Here is a 21321-nt window from a genome sequence, read left to right on the forward strand (position 1 = left end):
ACCTAGCTGCTCCTCCAATGTATCTTAATTGTCAAATCTAATGGCCTCTTCTCAAACCTTATCCTCCTTGATCTCTGCAACATTTGACACCGTTGATATTCTCCTAGTTATTCTCTCCCCTCTGGATTTCCATGAAAGTGCTATCAAAAGCACTGGCTGTGTGACCTTGGGCAAGTCACTTAATCCTCATTGCCCCACCAAAAAAAAATAAAGCAGTAATCAGAGGAAAATCTATATCTTTAAGTGCTTATGGCAATAAAATAGAGAAAGAGCAGACCAATGAATTAGGTATGCAATTAAAACTAGAAAAAGAACAAACTAAAAATCCCCTCATAATTAGGCTACTTCAAATCTCATCACCACTTCAACATATCCTCCACTTCCCAAGTTATTTTTCTAAAGTTATATCACCTTCTTACTCAATAAACTCCAGTGACTCCCTGTTACCTCCAAGGTAAAATATAAAGTTTTGTGTTTTGGCATTTAAATCCCTTTACCACTTGGCCTCTTCCAGTCTTCTTATACTTTACTCCTATGGGAGAAAATTCTGCATTTTGCTATAAATTGCTTCAGCATTTACTGCAGGATCAGATTGCAATGGGCTTACTTTCTTCAGAATCTCTTTCCAGCCTACAAAAGGTTTTTATCATTGCAAAGGAAGATTTCAATGCTAACAAAGACACATTCCTTCTTTTGTAATAATTGATAAGCATCCTCTTTTCTTGTAACAAGTATACTTTCCTCTCTATGTGACCAAGCTGTTTTGTAAAAAACACCCTCTTTGCTTTGTATTAAGTGAACAGTAGAATGGTACAATGGTATAAATATTAACCAGCCAAATTATTAAAGACACACCTGTCCATCAACTGCTGTCAGAGAGTACCTCACTCTGAGTGAAGAAACTGATGTTTTCCTGTCTCTGTTTCCTCTGTTGGCTTATTGGCAGTGACTAGTCAGTGGACCCAAGAAAATTCATCCAACACCAGCTTTGGACACTTGCTGACTACGTCACCCTAGACAAGTCACTTAATGGCTCTGTGCCTCAGTTTCCTCTTCTTGCAGAGGCTTAATTAAAATGTGCTTGTTACCCTGTTTCCTGCTGCCAGTCATGGTCTCTCCCAGTGAGAACCCAAAGAACTAAATGTGCTTGCCCCCATTTCATAAATTAACTATCGATTCATACCAAATGGTGCCTTCTTTCACATGAATATGGGATAATGCCTAGGGAAAGTAGTGAGCAGCAAGCATCAAGTGAGAAATTCTAGGAGGCTGCAGAACGCCCAGTTCAGAATTTGCAATGATGGATCCTGGAGACACTGGGTTACAGGCTTCACTTGTATGTGGAGGACTCTATACTGGTTATGGAGATAAGTGAACTAGGGTAGATAAATCACTCCTGAAAAGGACAGAGATTGACTGATAAGGGCATCCTTAGAATCAGACTTTGTCTGCTTCCTAATCCAAGATGTCTTTGTCCTCATCCAGTAGGGGGAAAATATGGCTCCAGTGAGCTTTAAACTATGGCTCATCATTCCATTTGCCAATGCAGATGTTAACACTAGCAGCCTGAACTGGGATTGAAACTCCATCCACCAGTTGCTCTACTACCTGTTCCCTCTGGAGAAGTAACTGCCATGGCTGGTGGAAAGATTCTTTACTCTCCCACTGTGTGTGGGTGAGGGCTATTCTAACTACCTGTTGGAGGAGGAGGAGGAGGAGGAGGAGGAGGAGGAGGAGGTACGAAACACAAAGAATCCATTTATTTGTACAGCTGGTGAACAGAGTGTTTTGGCTACTGAGAACTGGATATGTTGACATTAATCAAAGTGGAGAGACAATGTGACCAGGAGACCAGTGGGAAGTTGGAGAGAAGACTCACAATAACTTTTGTTTTTCAAATTAAATTTTATTTTAATTACCAAGCATTTATTTTTTCCTACCTCCAGCTCTCCCCCATCTTCCATGGAAAAAAATCAAAATAAAAATACAATCCTTGTAACAAGTAAGCATAGTCAGGCAAAACCAACACCCATATTGGTTATGTCCAAAAAAATAGGTATCTCATTCTGCTTATTAGTCCATCACCTTTCTACTAGAAGCTGAGTAAAATTCTTCATCAGTCCACCAGAATAATGATTGAACTTTGCATTGATCAGAGTGCTTAAGTCTTTCGTAATTGTCCATTTATACAATACTGATGTTGCAATATAAATTGTTCTCCTGGTTCTGCTCTCTTCATTCTACATCAGTCTATACAAGTCTTCCCAGGTTTATCTGAAATAATCCCTTTCATCATTTCTTATAGCACAATAGTATTCCATTGCATTCACATAACATAATTTGTTAAACTGTTCCCTAACTGATGGGCATGACCTTAGTTTCCATTTCTTTGCCACCACAAAAAGAACTATTATAAATATTCTTGCATATATATATATATATATATATATATATATATATATATATAGAGAGAGAGAGAGAGAGAGAGAGAGAGAGAGAGAGAGAGAGATCCTTTTCCTCTTTATTTGATCTCCTTAGGCATAGGCATAGTGATATCACTGTGTCAGTGGGGACACACAATTTAGTAAGTTTGGGGGCATATTTACAAGTTGCTTTCCAGAATGGCTGGACTAATTCACAACTCCATTATGTGTGTGTTTGCCTACACCTCAATAACTTACAAATTGGGACCTAGGATCAAGGTTATCCTGTCTTCAGAAAAAATAACAATATGGGAACTTTTCCTTAGACTCCTTTAGCAAATTTGTAATTGTGATATCATTTTTGACAGCTATAGGACATGATAAGGAGGAGGGTTGACTGGTACTATTTCATGGGGATGGGTAGACTTGGCAATAGTAGTAAGCAGAACCTTGGTTACTGTGAGTCTGGTTACATAGGGATTTTGCTGACCCCTACTTTGGAAAGTATGCCCTTTTTTACCTTTAGTCACATCCATAACCCCTATCTGCTTCTGTGTTCTTGACCCTGAGGCTGCTTGAAGGTCATCTAGAAAAGTTCAGTTTTCTCCCAAGGTCCCAAATGACTGCAGAGATGAACAGTAGAAGCTTGTCCTCTGAACTCTACCTCCCATATTTTTAAGGAGCCATTCCCTTATGTATGGACAGATAGGTGGCACAGTGGCTAGAGTGCCATCCCTGGAGTCAAGAAAACCTGAGTTCAAATCTTGCCTCAGACACTTACTAGCTGTGTGACCCTGGACAAGTCATTTAACAGTTTGCCTCAGTTTCCTTGTCTGTAAAATAAGCTGGACAAGTAAATGGCAAACCACTTTACTATCTTTGCCAAGAAAACCCCAACAAGGGTCATGAAGAGTCAGACAGCCGAAAACAAGTAAACAACAAAATTCCTTTGTTCCCTTCAATTCACACTCTGCCCCACCCACCCCCCCAGTTGAAAGAAGCTAATAACTCTTATACCTAAAGTACAGTAGCTCCAGTTCTGGATTCTGAAGCTTTGGGTTACCATAGCCCTTAGGAAAAGAGGGAGACTGATAACCATTGTGCCTTCCTGGGGGAGAGGAGGAGTAATGAAGAGAACAGGTGGTCACAGCTCAAAGCAGAAGGTAGCTGTCTCAAAAGAGGCTCTCTATTCCCCTTACTCACAAACACAGGCATGTGCTCAACACCACAGGTGTAGATATAAACAAAGTACCTGTTCAAGTAATCTAGTTGTTGTTCAATCATTCAGTCATGTCTGATTCTTTGTGACCCCCTGGACCATAAGACCCCTGTAACCCCCACTATCTCTCAAAGTCTGTCCAAGTTAATATTTGTTGTTTGCATGATACTATCTTTCCATCTCATCCTCAGGCACAAAAGTCTATTATCCCATGAGCCCCTTAAAAATCTATACCTAACCAATCTCTTGAGGCAATGAGGTGAAATGGGGTGGTACTGGAAGTGAGAAGGAAGACCAACGTGAAAAAAGTCATTAGCAGCTTTTGCTTTTCAAAAACAGATTGAACCAGCATTGTGCTCTTTGAACAAAGTCTATTTGGTCTAAGAAGTATTTCATGTCACCATTTCTTATTGATAATGTCCTTGTTAAAAGCTGACCTCAAAGTCAGGAAGAACTGCATTCAAGAGCTGCCTCTAATATACCCTGGCTTTATGAATCCAGGTAAAACACATCCCCTTCAGGGTTGTCTAAGGTGACATGTACAGATAAAGGGAGATTCCTCACCAGAAATTCCTTCTATCATTGAAATTACAGATACAGCCAAAAATAAAACCCATTTGTTAAGGAAGAAAAGGAGCCAAAACAGTGCTTAAAATTTTAATCAATTCTTATGGAAATGTAAACATTCACCTTTTCGATGTAGTATCTCCGGATATCAGGTGGTCAGGTCATAATGAACATTTTTTTATATATAAAACATTTTGTTTTATATTACTCAATATATCTGATCCACTGGGCTACCCCAAAACATTTTACAATGAATAGTAGGGGAAGGGGGATTGGTTAGATATGTAATAATGATGCCAGGCCTTTATACTCAGAAAATATTCTTTTATTCTCTAAACTTGGGTACAGGTACAATATTAGGATCAACATTCCAAGATCTTAGAAGACACCACATGCAAAGCAGACAGTGCAATATCCCAAGCAAAACTGGGTGGGACTTCAACATTTCCTTTCTTAACTAACAGCCATCTTTGGTGATCATCACACTCAACTCATTCTGGTAGGCTGAAGAATACTCTCCCAGCACTGAAAATTCAGTCCTGGGCATATCATACCTATGTACTCTGATGGATCAAGGATACACTCTCAAGCCCTCAGAACTTATGTCTGGCACACAATCTGACAGTCACCTGCCCACCAGAAACCTACCTGATTTGTTTAAAAAAAAAAACCAATGACATCATAATTCCTCTCTGTACCCCAGTAGAATATCTTAGTATATTGGTACATTTTAGATTCATTCATTTGCAGAGTTCAGATTCAGAATAATGGGATAAGGGTGGAGAAAAAGAGTCCTAGAGAACTCTGAAACCTTTCCAGGAAAAAAGAAGGATCGACTATAATTATTAAGCAAAGTCTACATATGGGAGAGTACTAGTCAGTAATGGTTTTGTTCCTGTGGAATCTCAGTTCTGAAGGTGTGAGGGTTGTCCTCTATCCTGCTGACCACATGTAGGATAAGCCCTAAAACACATTTGTGGAGTTTTATCATGCCCAAATTTATAACTCAAAGCATAAAGTAATTGGACAATTCTGTTTGCAGTGCATATATTACTAGTCGCATAAACATTTACAACTTTATTACAACATTATTCATAAAACCCTGGAATCTTGGAAAGAACCCCTTTTGTCTCCGTGGTTTTGCAAAGGTTGTCTGTCCTCATTCCTGGAATACAATCCCTCTTCCTCCTCTCTGCTTTGCAGAATCACTCACTTCCTTCAAGGCTAAGTTAAAGTGCTACCTCCTACACAAGATCAGTCCTGATCCCCTCAATTGTTCATGTCCTCCCCTGCCAAAAAATTACTCATTTTTATTTTGTATTTTCTTTTCTTTATAATGTCTTCCTCTCTCCTCTTTCTCCCATTTGAATGTAAGCTTTTTGAGGGTAGGGACTATAGTTTTTGTCTTTGTATCCCCAGTGCCTAGTGTGGTACCCAGCACGTGGGAGGTACTTAATAAGCATTTGTTGAATGAGTTTCCTTAAAAGTCATCTACTCTGGGGCAGCTAGGTGGCACAGTGGATAGAGCACCGGCCCTGGAGTCAGGAGTACCTGAGTTCAAATCCGGCCTCAGACACTTGACACTTACTAGCTGTGTGACCCTGGGCAAGTCACTTAACCCCAATTGCCTCACTAAAAAAAAAAAAAAGTCATCAACTCTGACCGCTACACAGTAGACTGTGACATCTATCTCTTCCTTTTCCACTTCTGCCTGTCATAGCTAAAACTTCCAAAAAGCAAGGTGACAACATTGCGATACCACCCCACTTGGCATCCATGGAAGCTGATGAAGAACAGAGGGCCCAAAACACTTGTGCTCAAACCAGCCACAGAAGGAAGAGCCAACAACCCTGGAGGGTTCTTCCTTAGTTTCAAGAAAACACAAGGTAGCTAGCTCTGCCTTCACACACAGAAAGCCCATGTGATTTAACCAGGAACATGAAGATTCCAAGAAGTAGGTAGGGCTCTTACAGCAGACATCAACATATTTAAGAGTCTAACAAATTAGAGTTTGTTAGACAGCCAAACATCAAATGCTCTTGGGTCACTGAACCTCTGTTCTTGGCCCTCACTGCCCCCCACCAAATAAAAACAAACCTCTGTCCTTTAACTTTCCTGAGACAGGACCACCTTTCAAGAGGAAAGTCTTTTTGTCTCATGATTTAGAGCCAATTTTTTAAAAATCCCGAGATCATCTAATCTAACCCCTTCATTTTTCAGAAGAGTGACCTGAGGCCTCAGGAGAATATGTGATGTCCCTGAGGTCACACTGTTCCTTCCAAGCTAGTCACCCATCCAAAGACAAAAAGAAATTGAGAAAATAGTTTCAATCAAGTTAAGCACATATTGTATTTTAGCACAGTAATTAGAACTAGCAGAGCATGGTTGTGGCTTTCAGACTGGTAATAGAACTTTTCTACCCTAGCTTCATAGTAAATGGGAAGTGAATCCCTGATTACTGTAAAGCAAAAGGATAGTTAAGCTATAAATTCTGTACTTTACCTGTGCTGTCACAGCCCAGTGGAAAGGAATCCTTTTGTTGGTTGCCAAAGAGTAAGTCTCTGACCCCTAACTATAATCTTATTACTCTGGGACAATAAAGAAACATGTAGTCAGGCACCTATCTACGTGCCAAGAAGAGATCTGTCTCCTTTGGGCTTTCCCTAAAACAAGCAGAAACTGCTCTGAGACTAGGGATCCCCAACATGGTTTAGATTTATGCACTTAGGACTTTGCCCCCTCACAGCTATACCTCTAGGTTAAGACTCTAGAAGCAATGATATCTGGCTCTAGAAAGGAACACAGACTCAAGAAATCAAGGGAAAAAATTAGGAAAAAACACTAGTAAAGGTAACTCTTGTCCCACTTTATTTGCCCACTTCCAATCTGTGAGTGGTTTACAGGAGGAATGTTCTCTTAACTGGAGGAAGAAAAAGTGTCTTGATTGGTTTTCCTGCTGGATAGGAAAAAGGAGAGGGGATTAAAGACATCTAAAGGAGAAACGGAAGGAGGGAGGAATGAGATGACTGGCGAAGCTATTACAGTATTTCTCATAATTAAAAATCTCAGGGAAAACATTATCCTAGTTCCTGGTTTTCTCTGGACTCGGGCTCTGGTGCTCTTTGTCTCAGCGCACCTCTGCCCTGGGAACAAAGTGGTGAGTGCACTGAAAGAATGCCATCTAATCTTTGGATGAAAAGCATTAGAAGTGCAAAGTGTTAGAAATACAAAGTACTCTTATGAACGAACAGACTTCTTTAGTGTCTTTAGCCCTGATTCCACTGGGCCAAAGAACAAGATGGCGCCCCCCTCCCAAAAAAAAGTTCAACCCAAGGACTGTTCCCAGCCCCCTCCCCCCACCCAGGGCCTCAGGGCAAGGGTAATCTTGGAAAGCAGAAGCCTGAGATTCTTTTATCTAAGCAGCCCCTGAGCTTTGATATTGTAGTTTCCCAACAGTAAAAGGATGTGCCCTATTGGTTGTGATCAAGATGTGGGTATTAGCCTTGGAGAGCCCCTGGTATGGATGGGAAATGCCAGCTGCATCATCCAGGCCCTCCCACCTTCATAACTCCCAGTGGCCATCACCAAGAAGAGGAACAAAGTAGAGGTAGCCTGAATTCTCTGTGCCAAACATACTTCTCTGGAGTACAGAGCCAAAGAGTCTTTGGGTCCTAATTTCAAAAATGCATTCTCCTTCCCTCCTTCCCCTCTTCCTCCCTTGTCACAAAGTATTTACAATCCCATTTAAAGAAGGATTTTATTCATTCATTCACACTCAAGAATCTTCATCTAATTAGGTCATTCAACTTTCACATTAAGACTGTCCCTGATATTGCAAGAGAATCAAATACTCTCCCCTTTTACTCCATCATTACACAGTACCTCATGCAGGGCTTGGCAGAGATGGATCAGACCATCTCTGGTCTCACAAGCCATGAAGGAGCAAGGGAATGTGTCTTAAGAGAAGGAGCAAGCTCTAAGTTGTCCTTTTGTTCCTCCAGAAGAACGGAGCTGGAAGCAGAGACCTAATCCTCCTGAGTGTTACATTAGATTTTCAGAATTGTGTGAATTTTTTTAAAAAGTCAATTTATTCCAAAAGATAGGTATGTTCATAACTTAATAGTTTTTAGTCAAAATAGAAATAAATACATTCAGATTTATTTTACAACATGCAGTTCATTATCAATAATAAATAAATCTGGGGATTAAAAAGTTTTAAGAACCTTTTCCCTCCAATCCCACATACATACAAATACACAAACACACACACACACACACACACACACACAGAGCAGCTCTCCAAGAGAAGTAGGCTCTGAAGTACAAAAATGTACCTTAAGTATTTCAGGAAAAGATATCTGCTTTTCTTTAGCCCTTTGACATGACTTATTGCTCATATACCTGAGAAGGAAAGAGAAGAGCCAACAGGTACTCATCGTCAGAGGCCCAGGAGTCACTGGGCATTCCGGCCCTCTGAAGGACAGGTGGGAGAAAAGATGCTCTAGGAAGGACAGACAGTTCCCCCTCTTCTCCAGGTTTTGAATTAGTCTGGAAGTCCTCATGTTCCATGCCCCGAAATGCAGTTCCTACATTGAGGTGGATATATTTGTAGTCTGTACAATTCTGACGGTTACATAGCTCACCACTTGGAAAAGGCTCAGTTAAGGCTATGGTTATAGAGGGAAAACTGATCTTCCTGTGAATAAATCCTAATGGCTAAAAAATACTATATTCTCTCCAACCTTATCCTCACCTCTATCTATCCCATGACCCCAAGGCAGAAAATGGATTGATAAGGGAGTGAATTTGGTGAGTCCATTTTGGTACCTCATAGAGAAAGGAGATGATTTCTCTCTGGTTCAGAAATTATCTCCTAAGAACCCTCAGAAGACCAGATCAGCTCTAGAGGAAGCTCTGGGATCAGATCTGCTCTAGGGAAGAGCCGGTGCTATGCTTTTGTTTGGGAGTTTGGGACCACTTGGTTTTCTTCTAGAGAATAGAAGAACTCTTAGGCTTGCAACAAAACTGCCCTGGCCTCCCAAGTGTCACCCTTAATACAAAGGATGACACCTCATCAGGTCTAGCCTTGTTTTGATCCATCCTCACAGAGGATGGCTTGACCTAGGGAAATGACCATTAACTTCAGGATATAATAGTATACATATGGGAATGAGAAGCAGCATGGAATAGTGGAGAGAATGCCAGCCTTGTAGTCAAGAAGATCTGGAGTTGAGTCCTGCCCCTGACGTGTCCTAGGTCTGTGTTCATGGGCAAGTTATCTAACTTCTCAATACCTCCAGCGGTGTACATCAATAAAGGAAGTCTCCATACAAGGAGCTCCCTCCACTGATGAAATCACAGGTCCTGATTTGGGGGGTGAGGGGGTGGAAAGTAATGGAAACTAGAATGGATCTGTTCAAATGGCTAAGTTAGAATTGTTAAGTCTTGTTAATGAGGCATCTTGCTACAAACTCAGATGCACCTGCTATAAAACCCAAATATGAGCTGATTATCATGGTTTTCTCCAGAGAGCCACCAGCTCTGGCAGCCTCTCCACCTAGGCCACCAGTCCTTATGGTCTTGGCCCTCAGCTTAGGCAGGATTTCTGGCTCTGGACACTTCCAGGTGCTGGAGTACAGCAGGATCCCCAACATGGCTCAGACCCGGCTATCTGGAGATGAGGGAGCCACTCTGGGACTGGTTGGAAGAAGTTGTGGTGGTACTGAGCTGTGAGAAACCACTGGTACAGGACTCCAGGCTGGACATGGATCCCCTGGGAAGGAAGAGCCCAGAGCTACTCATTACATCTTCATGGTCACGTGACCCCAGTGCCCAAGACATCTCATATCTCTGCGACTTTGAATGAGTTACTCCCCCATGCCTGGAATGCGCTTCCTTTTCCCCTCCACTTGGGAGAATCCCTAGCTTCCATCAAAGCTCAGTCTATGTGTCACTCACTTCCTACAGGAAGTCTTTCCTGATCCTTTCAGTTGCCAGTAATTGCTGGGTCCATATCTTTTCTGCATCTATACTGTTCCTCACCATATCAACTCCTTCAAGGCAGGGATTGTTTCATTTTTGTCCTTGTGTCCCCAGAACCTAGCACAGTGCCTATCACCTAGCAGGTGAGCAAGTAAATGCTTGCTGAATGAACAAAGGGCATGTCAGTGGAGTGAGAAACCTTATTGTTAGAAAGGAGGCTCCAGAATACCTTTAACAGGGCTGAGAACCACACTAGTCCCCATACCAAGTGTCAAGGGGAAAAGCAAATGAAAATAATGAGAACAGATATTGGGAGACTCATCTTGGCAAGAAACCAATAAAGAATCAAAGCAGGGACTTTAGATTCTAGACCACTAGACCAGAAAATATAAGGAAGGAGTACAATCTATGCAGAACACTGACTGCTCCATTAAAAACAACTCTGTGATGTGACCCTGCAAATCATTTATGCATGAGCACTTCTCCACAGAGGTCTCCTGACTCTTCCCATCCTCTCTAATCCCAGGGTGTTCCATGCTAAAGTTAATGGGAACAGGTAACATCCCCAAAGGTGGGAGGTGCCTGTCTCAGAAGCTCCCTCTGGAGGGTTTCTCAACAGTGAACTAGCAAAATTAGAAGACTGGTATTAGAACCAGTCTTGAAACGGTGCTATGGATGTTCCTCATTGGATCATTTCCCCAGAAGTCTTCATGGATGACATTTTTTAAACATTTCTAATTTTTTTTTCTTGGAAGACCTCTTCGTACTTATTAAGGATTGAAATGCTGAACGTTTAAGGGGGAAGTGGTTTGTTTGGGGTTTTTTTACTGGGGTTTGTTTTACAGCAGTCTCTGCCAATTTAGAAGGCAAAGAAGTAGTGAATATGCAGAATGAGACATGTTTTGGAACAATGTGGGGATTTTGTTTGTTTGTTTGTTTGTTTGACATGTACATCTCTTACAGGGGTTTTGATTTTCTTTTTTCTTTCTCAATTGGGGTGATAAGTGCTTGCTAATTAAAAAATTAAACAAACAAAAAAGAAGGCAGTAAAGTTTGTATCCTTTCATGTATAGAACTAAAACATTACCTATACCTATGGAGGGGGGGAGATGGGGAAGAGGATAAAGAAGAATTGAACCCAGAACCCATCAAGAAGGGGGTAAGGAAATCCCCCATTTCTCCCCTGAACTACTCTAGTCTCACATCTCCTGACTCACATCTCACCTGACTGATGGCTATCTCTACTGATATGTGCTACCTAGTACTTCCAATTCAGTGGAAAAAAAAACCACACAGCTTGAATTTGGAGGACCTGGGCTCAAATCTTGACTCTTCTGCCTAACTTAGTGACCATGGACAAGTCACTTGACTTTTCTGGGACTAAATCTCCTCATTTGTAAAACGAAGGGAATAGACTCCAAGCACAATGCCTGGCACATCATAAGTGATTTCATCAGTGCTTATTGACTTGACTTGACTTGACTTTTCTTCTGAGATCCTTTCCAGTTCTAAATTTATGCTCTTATATCTTTTTTTTTCTTTCTTTTTTTTCAGTGAGGCAATTGGGGTTAAGTGACTTGCCCAGGGTCACACAGCTAGTAAGTATTAAGTGTCTGAGGCCGGATTTGAACTCAGGTACTCCTGACTCCAGGGCCGGTGCTCTATCCACTGCGCCACCTAGCTGCCCCTTATGCTCTTATATCTTAAACCGAACTTCCATCTTACTTCTAAACCTGTACTTCCTCCCAATTTACCTATTCTGCTGATGGCATTGCCATTCCTCAGACAGAATGTTAGCTACCTGAGGACAGGGACAGTTTTTGTTTTGTGTCTCTCCATCTTCCACATAGCACCTGACCCGGTAGTATTCAGTGCTTAAAAAATGCTTCTTGAAGTGAATTTAATTCATAACCCAGGCACCCTATTTACCTTTTCTCCCTCATCCCTCAAATCCAATCAGGTGTGGCAGCTAGGTGGCACAGTGGATAGAGCACTGGCCCTGGATTCAGAAGGACCTGAGTTCAAATCCAGCCTCAGACACTTAACACTTACTAGCTGTGTGACCCTGGGCAAGTCACTTAATCCCAATTGTCTTGCAAAAAAAAAAAAAATCAAACCAGATCCAGTCAGTTCTACTTCTACTATATCTCTCATAGCCATTCCCTTCTCTCTGCTCAGCCACACTGATATAGTGCCTTATCACCTTTTGCCTGGGTTATAAAGATAGCATCTCAATTGGCTTTCTTTCTTTAGTCTGTTTCCCCAACTGTGCATCCCTCACATAGCTGCAAGGTCTAACCATGCCATGCCTCTACTCAACAACCTTCAGCTGGCTCCCCAACGCCTATAGGAAAAACCACAAAATTCCTAGCCTAGTTTTAAAGGTTTTTTATAACCTGACTCCAACCTACCTCTCCATTCTTATTTCATATTACCTCCCTTCACATACTCTCACATCCCAGGCAAAATGAAGACTAGATGGTTCTCAGTCTTGTCCTGCAATCTCTTGCCTTTGTGTATAAGTGAGAGTCACATTCTCCGTGCCTAGGATGCACTCACTCTTGTTTGTCTTTTTTCTTTTTCTTTTTCCCTTTTTTTTTTTTTTTTTTTTTTTTTGCGGGGCAATGAGGGTTAAGTGACTTGCTCAGGGTCACACGGCTAGTAAGTGTCAAGTGTCTGAGGCTGAATTTGAACTCAGGTCCTCCTGAATCCAGGGCTGGTGTTTTATCCACTGAGACACCTACCTGCCTGGATACGCTCACTCTTTATCTCTGCCTACTGAGATCCTTCTCTTCCTCCTAGCCTCAGCCCAACTGACACCTCCTCCTTGAAGTTTTCCTTGCTTCCCTCCAATTCACTGTGTTTTCTGCATATTGAAAGTTTTCTAGAACTCTGCCTGGATCTCTCTTTTGTCCGCATCACATTCCATCTTTTAAAAAATTATGCTTATCTGTTTACATGTCCTTTCCCTCCCTAATAAATTATAATGCTACTTGAAGGCAGGGACCATATGCTGCTTTTTCATCTTTGTAGCCCCAAAGTTCCCAAAGCACATAGTAGGCACTGACAAAATGTTTTGAAGAAATAATTATTGACTTTTGCCCAAATGCCTTGCCCTGCTGAGTGGTCCATTTATCTCTCTTTTTTTCAAATGACTTCAAACAGACATGTTCCTCCATACGTAAAAAGGTTCACCATGCTTACAGGTTAAGCCACAAGCATCTGTTCAATGCCCTGATACATCCTCTCTTCCCTAGATTGATCATCTCTGGTTATAAATCTCAGACCATGACCACTATGTCTATCTGCCAGTCACTGCTAAGCCTTTTTTTTCCAACCTCTCCATCAAAACCTTTAAAAAAAAAAAAAGGTCCTGATTTTAGGTAGGGCCTTATCAACTCATATAAGGCAGTAACTTATGAGACCTTAGGGCATAGTGGATAGAGTGACAGACCTGGAGGCAGGAAGATGTCAGTTTGAGACCTGGCTCAGATACATAATAGCTATGTGATGCTTCCTAACTATATGACTTTGAGAAAGTCACTAAATATCTCTGAGCCTCAATTTCTCCCTTTTATAAAATGGGAATGATAATAATGGCACCTATCACAGAGGACTGTTGTGAGACTCAAATGAGATAACGCGTATAAAGCACTTTATAAACCTTAAGCAATATATGAATGTGATTTAGTATAGGGATGATTCTAAATCAACTTTATCTTCCTCAGCTAAATGCCTTCCCTTCCCCAATAACCCAATCCCACAGTTCCTACCTGAAGTCTACAGATGCAAGGACCTCATAGTAGTATAGGAGTCTACACTTGTGACCAGGGCTTTGCACAGACGTCAGGGCATCGTCCACGCAAGGGGGGCTGCTGGCTGCACAGGCTAAAGGAGAGGCCATCTTCCACTGAAGCAGGTAGAAACCTGGCCAACGAGTCACATGGGAGCCCTGAAATAGAGAGAGAGCTGACACAGTGAACTCCAACTCATGTCCTAGCCAGGTTCCTCTCCAATCAATCTTCCATAAAGCTGCCATCCTGATATCTTCAAAGCACGGGTCTGGCCATGTCATTCCCCTGATCATGAATTTATAAGAGCTCTCCCCTGCCAGTAGGGCAAGGTATAAGTGGAAAGAGTTCTGACTCTGGAGTCAGAAGACTAAGGTCCAAGTCCCATCCCTGATGCTTCCTACCATTTTAAGGTGCCTTCCACTACCATTGCCCTCACCACCTCATCTGTGAAACAAAGGGCTTCTTAAACTTTTTCCACTTGCAATCTCTTTTCATCTGAGAAATTCTTATACAACATGAGATATATAGGTACATAAAATAGATGTACATAACCTTTTACTGTTGCCAAATTTTTCACAACCCCCACATTCAGTTATGCAACCCCACATGGTATTGCAATCCACAATTTAAGAAGCTAGGTTCTAGATGGCCTCTGGGGTCTTCCCACTCTCTAGATCTGATTCTAAAACATACATTCTATTGTTTGGCCTTTAGAGCTCCTCAGAGTGTGATTCCAACCCATCTTTCAAGGCTGTTTACACATCACTCTCCTCCACATGCTCCACACTACAAAGTTTTACTTGGGATTTCCCCATACATAACCCTCCTCCAGTTTCCAGGCCTTCACACAGCCCACGCATGGGTGGAAGCCCCTCTGCCTCTTGGAACACCTCCTCACCACTACTTCTTGGAACACGTAACTTCATTGCAGGCTCAGCCAAAGTACCCACCTCCTTCAAGGGGGTCTCTTCTAATTCCTCCAGTTTTTAGTGTCTCCCCATCACCAAAATAACTTCAAACTTATTTTGTATCAATTTTAGGCTTTCTTATCTGTGTGTTTATCGTTTCTCATCAGCCAAACACAAGTTCCTTGAGGAAAGGGTCTAGAAGCCTCACTTTGGTCTTTGTATCATCTCCAAAACCTAGTACAGTACCTGGCACAAGAAGGTACTTAATAAATGTTTATCAATGGGCCGATGCTTAGGGGCAGTGAAGGTCTCCCAAAAGCCAGAACATGCAGCTTCTAAAAGATCGAATGAAATAGTGAAAAGACCACCTAGCTCTGACACTTCTAGCTGTTTGACGATGGGGGGGAGGGGGGGGAGTCTCTGAGCCTCAGTTTCCCCGGCTACAAAATGGTGATGATACATGTCCTATCTACCTTACAAAGTTGTTATTAGGACAAGGCTTTGTAAATCATAAGGTGTTATGTAACTATGAGATAAAATGAAACAGTAGATTACTATACTCGTTTACAACTATGTATCCTGTGCCTAACCTATTTCATTGATCCAGCACTCTATTTCTTAGCCAGTACCACATAGTTTTGACGACTGCCACTTTATAATATAGCTTCAAATTTGGTACAGCTAGCCCACCTTCCTGTGCATTTTTTTCACTAATTCCCTTGATATTCTTGACTTTTTGTTTTTCCAGATGAATTTTGTTATTATTTTTTCTAGTTCTACCAAATAATTTTTTGGTAGTCTGATTGGTATGGCACTGAATAGGTAAATTAATTTAGGTAGAATTGTCATTTTTATTATATTAGCTTGGCCTATCCATGAGCAATTTATATTTTCTAATTATGTAGATCTGGTTTTATTTGTGTGAAAAGTGTTTTGTAATTGTGTTCACAGAGTTCCTGCGTTTGTCTTGGCAGGTAGACTCCCAAGTATTTTATATTGTGTACCGTTACTTTAAATGAAATTTCTCTTTGTATCTCTTACTGCTGAGCTTTACTGGTCACTATGAGATAAAATAAGAAAGGCCTTGGTGTAACTTACATGCTATGGATTCTAAAGATTACCTTTAAAAATTAGCCTGGGGTTTAGAAAAAATAAGGCTTCAGGTATATAAGGGCTTTAAACATTTGGCAAACTATGCTCCAACTTAGCCCAGAGGCTGAGAATTCTAGCCCTGAGGCTAGAATACTACAAACCAAAGGAGATGTCGAAGGCTGAAGCATATCACAGCACTACCAACCATACTATCAGAAAGGAGTCTGGGACATTCTGAACACAGCGTCTCCAGCCAGCTCAGCATGGGCTTTTTCCTCCCACCATGTCCTTTTAATCCACCTCAGTGGCATTTTGCTCAGTCATTTCTCATCCACTCATCCACATTTGATAGGATGCACTGCCCACTCCTTAAAAATCTTTCCTTTCTTGGCTTCTACCTTGGATTCTGCCTTTCCCCACTCTTCTGACTGTTCTTTTGTTCATTTGTGCTGGATGATCCTTCTAGACCGCTAGGTGGCACAGGGGGTTAACTGCTGGCCCTGAAGCCAGGAGGGCCTGAGTTTAAATCCAACCTCAGACATTACCTGTGTGACCTTGGGCAAGTCACTTAACCCTGTTTGTTTCAGTTTCCTCATCTGTAAAATGAGATGGAGAAGGAAATGGTAAACTGCCCCAGTATCTTTGCCAGGAAAACCTCAAATGGAGTCATGAAGAGTTGGATCTTCCTTCTACACAAAGCTGTATCTTTAACCTGTTTTTCTTTTCTGTCTGTACCTATACCCAGGGAGAGCTTACCTACTCATTTATTTTTACACTAATGACTTCCAAAGACACATCTTCCTGTTCTGCCCTCTCATCTGTTTAACCACTTTTCTCCAAGGCATCTCCATTTAGATGCTCTACCCTCACCTCAGACCCAACAAGCCTTATTGCCACCTCTCCCTGTTCCCTCCAATGCCCAGCAAAAAAAATGGCTGTTCTTCCCATCTAATCCATTTCTATCACCTTCTTAGGCTGAAAAACTTGGGAGTCAAATTTGATGCATTTTTCTCTATTCCTTTATCCAGTCTCCTCCTTATGTCATGTCATCTCTTAGAATGTCTTTCAGAGTCATTCTTTTCTCACCATTTCCACTACCATTGCCCTCACCACCTCACACTTTGCCTACTACAACTGCTTCCTACCTGGTCTCCTTGCCTCCAGATTCCCCATTCTGATCTGCCTTCCACAAATCAACTTATATTAATCATCTTAATTAATCCAATTCAGACTATTCACTGGAAGGTCAAATACTGAAGCTGATGCTTAAATACTTTGGCCACATAAAGAGAAGATGGGACTCATTGGAAAAGACCCTGATGTTGGGAAAGATTGAAAGCAAAAAGAAAAGGGGATGGCAATGGATGAGATGGACAGATAGTGTCATAGAGGCAATGAACATGAATTTGGACAGACTTTGAGAGATAGTGGAAGACAGGAGGGTTTGACATGTTATGGTTCCTGGGGTCACTGAGAGTTGGACACAACTGAACAACAACAATTAATGTCAAATTAATCATCTTAAAATATCACTTCTAGCATATCACTCCCTTGCTCAAGAATCTATAATGGAAAAAAAAAAGAATCCATAATGGTTCCCTCTAGTTTCTCACATCAAGTACAAATTCCTGTGATCATATTTCCAGGCTTTCCTGGAAACTCTGGTTCCTCCCTGACCATACTAACCTATACCACTGCAGTCTCCCCACTACCCTCTAAACAGGCCCTGCTCATTCCTGACTCTGTGCCTGTGCTCTCTCCCTTTATCTCATTCTGTCTAAATCCTATACATGCTTTAATTCCCAACTCGTTTTACCACCTCCATGAAGCTTTCCCCAATTACTCTATCTCTCAATTCTCTAAGTTCCTATGGTCATCACCACACAATTTTGCTCTTAATTGCTCTCTTAATCAAGATAACAGATATAAAGCTGCAAGAGACCTTGAAGAGAATCTAGTCTCTCCCTTCCATTTTACAAGTGAGAAAACCGAGGCCTAGGGAAGTGAAGACAACTTGTCCAAGGTCACACAGCTATGAAGTGGCAGAGCTATGAATTTGAACCCAAGTCTTCTGACTTCAAATCCACCGCTCACTAGTTTCTTTATGTGCAATGGTTTTTGTCTTTATAACCAGACTGTGAAGAGGACTTTGCACAGCTCTGCCTCACATAAATCTAATTCACTCGCAAATCAAGACATCACCTTCATGATGTCACTGGTCCTCTTTGAGAACAAAAGACCAACAACAACAGGCTGTGAACATGATGTATCCCCCCTCTTTGAGGACAGGACCTATGTTATTTTTATCTTTGTATCATCTCCAGTGCTTGGCATATAACAACAGATGCTTCATTAATGCTTGTTGATGGACTTACTGATTCCAGGGGTATGCTGATGATAGCTCCCAAAAGCCTCCGTGAGTTCCAGTCATACTTGATTCTACTTTTATACACCACATACAACGTGTAGACACATAAGCACTCAAAGCCATTTGTTGTTTAACCAAATGAAATGGATCACTGGGAAGCACAGGAATTTATTACACTGTTTGGGGCAGAGCCAGAGAGGAAGGACCAAAGTAAAGTTCAGACAGCGGGTCTAGGCAGCCATTAATTTTCTCTACTTAATGCTGGGAGAATGAGATCTCAACAAACTGAAAAGTGGAACTAGACACCTTTCATTGACTTGAAATCAAAGTTAAAAGAAGTATATCTCCAGCTGCTGCACCCTAGCTCCCAGGGGTAGGTCAGCATCCACGCCTAAGCCACTTTAATTTCCTAAACAAGGGAGCCATGGCTTTGGAAAGTGTTTCAGGCCTGGGAGGATCTGGATCCCAGTGAGCCAATTTCCAGAATTCCCAAGAGCCACAGCAGCACCTGAGTTACTTAGCTGTTACAGTAGAAGACTGTCTCACCTGAATGCTCTCGCCTTCCCGGCAGACCAGGGGAGACTCCACACGGCTGTAATCCACTCCCAGGACCCAGCCTGGGTCAATGAGCTGCATACTGCTCCCAGCCCTGGGCTCCCTGAGTCTTGGTTCAGGTGCTTGCTTGGAGTGAAAGAGGTTGAATACCACATCTCCCCTCAGGATGTCAAAGTCCCAGGTGATCACTGACTCAACCTCCAGAATCTCCACAGCTATCTAGACATAAAACAGGTAAGGGATAAGGAGCTGGACAAGAAGAGATTTGTCTGCCATGACTTCTCTGCCCCTCCCCCCATTGCCCTGAATAGCTGTCTAGAAAAAGGGAAGAGTAATTTGGGATATAACAATCTTTCTGACTCCCCAAGGGGGTAGGTATATCCAATGATATACTGGTAAATGTTTAACAACCAGCTCTCTGGGAGGAAATGAAAATAGCACATATTTTAAAGTTTAATATGCATTATCAATATTTTCTCCATCACTTTCTTAAGTGTAGACATCAACAAAACAACAAATGAAGCCCTGATTTGTAGAGTTTGTAAATGTTCAAGATGTGAAGACTCATATCAAAAATTTAACAACTGGTTCTCTTAAGCCAATCTGAGCTGGTTCCAGCATACTCCTGAGTACATCTTGCTGAGCCTTTTTGGTCAGGTCAACCAGACCAAAGAACAGAAGAGAATACCTCATGGGGGGCCCCTTGAAGCACACTTGCAGACTGGTAGACAGTTTCAGTCCACAGTTGGACCCTATCAGCATTCTCTTGATCCTCTTCAATCTGATAGAGGGCCTTTGGGATGATGCCCCCTTCAGGGACATTGCACTGGAAGCCAAAGACCAAGTTCAACAGTGTCAGTATTCAGCGCCTCCTCTTACCCATAAAACACTTCTCAGAGTATGCCCTATGCCCTATGACTCTCCAGCCTTCACTGCTACCCAACACACAGAGTTCTTTGTACTTCTTTCAGATCACTCTCAAATCCCCTTGGGACCTATTTCTATACCCTTAGGATGCTCACTGAAAGCAACCTTAAGAGGAGTTCAATATACAGGTTCAGAGTGACCAGAGGCATCTTGGACCCCTACAGCCTCTTCTTCAAGGATCAGAATTCAGCCATCTTATACCCTAGAATAAATAGGAGAGGTGTGCCATACCACTTTATTTCTAATAGGCTTGAGGGAATCTTGCCCCACTTCCTCATCCCTCCTAGGGGCCCCTCAGTAGAACCCCAGCCCTACAACTCTAGGATTGAATCTTGCAACCAGGAAACATTCCTCAAAAGGCTATATTCCCAAATGTTATCCCTCTCACAAGCACCATGGTCCAGCAATGCTAAGACCATTCTCACCAAACATTCTCCTCCTAGGAAGTCAGGAATCACATCTTTATTCAGATAGTCTACAAGTCCTCCAGGGCCCTGGTAGTTGCTGCCACTGTAGATGAGGAATTTCTGCCTGGTGTTCTCATTGATAAAGGGGCTCACCTGAAAAGTAATGCAGTAGAAGAATTTCTACACTTCCAGGGTTTTGTATTGCTTCCAAAGGGGGGGGGGATGATTGTAGATTTAGAGATGGATGGGACTTTCAATGCCATCTAATCCAACCCGACCCCCCATATAACTGAGTAGCAAAGTGACATGCCCATGGTCACATAGGTAATAAGAGGAAGAGCCAAGATTTGAATCCAATATCTCTGCCTCCAAGTCCAGCACCTTTGCCATTGTTTCACACTGTCTTCCCTAAGGTATCATCCCTGCTACATGCCAGATTTAACAGCTGAATGTGCCCTACTCTTACACTAAGTTTGAATGCAGTTGAGGATAAAAAGGGGAACTGGGCATAGCCTCCCAAAATCTACCCCTCAATAAACCAATGCTAAAAAACGTTAGACTGCAATGTGGTTTTGTTTTCTAACCCTTGTATATTTGTTGGGACACTTGAAACTGTCCTCACTGTCTACCCAACATTCACACTAAAGCATGGTATCCAGAATCACTTCTGAGCCCTCTCTGAGTTGCCTCCTCATTTGCTCTATTGAAGTGGCAAAAGGCAGAATAAATAGAAAGCTACATTTGGAGTCAGGAAGATCTGAGTTTGAATCCCATCTTCTGCAAGAAGTCTTTCCCAATCTCCCTTAATGCTAATATCTTCTCTCTGTTGATTATCTCCAATTTATACTGTTTATTTCCTGTTTGCACATAGTTGTTTGCATGGTGCCACCCCCATTACACTGAGCTCTTTGGGAGCTGGGACTATCTTTTGTCTTTTTGTATTCCCAGTGCTTAGCATGGTGCCTGGCACATAGTAGGCACTTAATAAATGCTAGATGACTGACTGACTGCCTCAGACACTTAGTAGTTGTGTGACCCTGGGTAAGCCATTTGAGTTCTCTCAGGCTAGTTTCCTCTGT

At 41.9% G+C, this 21321-nt stretch overlaps 1 protein-coding gene across 5 annotated transcripts in view; it reads right to left on the reverse strand.

The window, feature by feature from the left end:
- Positions 1-4285: 4285 nt before the first annotated feature.
- The window catches only part of SEC14L5 (SEC14 like lipid binding 5), a 94637-nt gene continuing 77601 nt past the window's right edge, over positions 4286-21321 (reverse strand). For 2 of the 5 annotated variants that reach the window (XM_043971035.1, XM_043971044.1), the window contains exons 12-15: positions 20261-20395; positions 19597-19734; positions 18900-19127; positions 4286-8795 (exon numbers count right to left, since the gene is read on the reverse strand). In XM_043971035.1, the coding sequence (XP_043826970.1) occupies positions 8415-8795; positions 18900-19127; positions 19597-19734; positions 20261-20395 (882 nt within the window). In that variant the 3' untranslated portion in view covers positions 4286-8414. Of the gene's footprint in view, positions 9983-13964; positions 14144-18899; positions 19128-19596; positions 19735-20260; positions 20396-21321 lie in introns of all 5 variants that reach the window. The other 3 variants (XM_043971059.1, XM_043971052.1, XM_043971068.1) reach the window with 3 other exon arrangements.

This window comes from Dromiciops gliroides, chromosome 1 (assembly GCF_019393635.1).
Source record: "Dromiciops gliroides isolate mDroGli1 chromosome 1, mDroGli1.pri, whole genome shotgun sequence".
Lineage (NCBI taxonomy): Eukaryota > Metazoa > Chordata > Mammalia > Microbiotheria > Microbiotheriidae > Dromiciops > Dromiciops gliroides.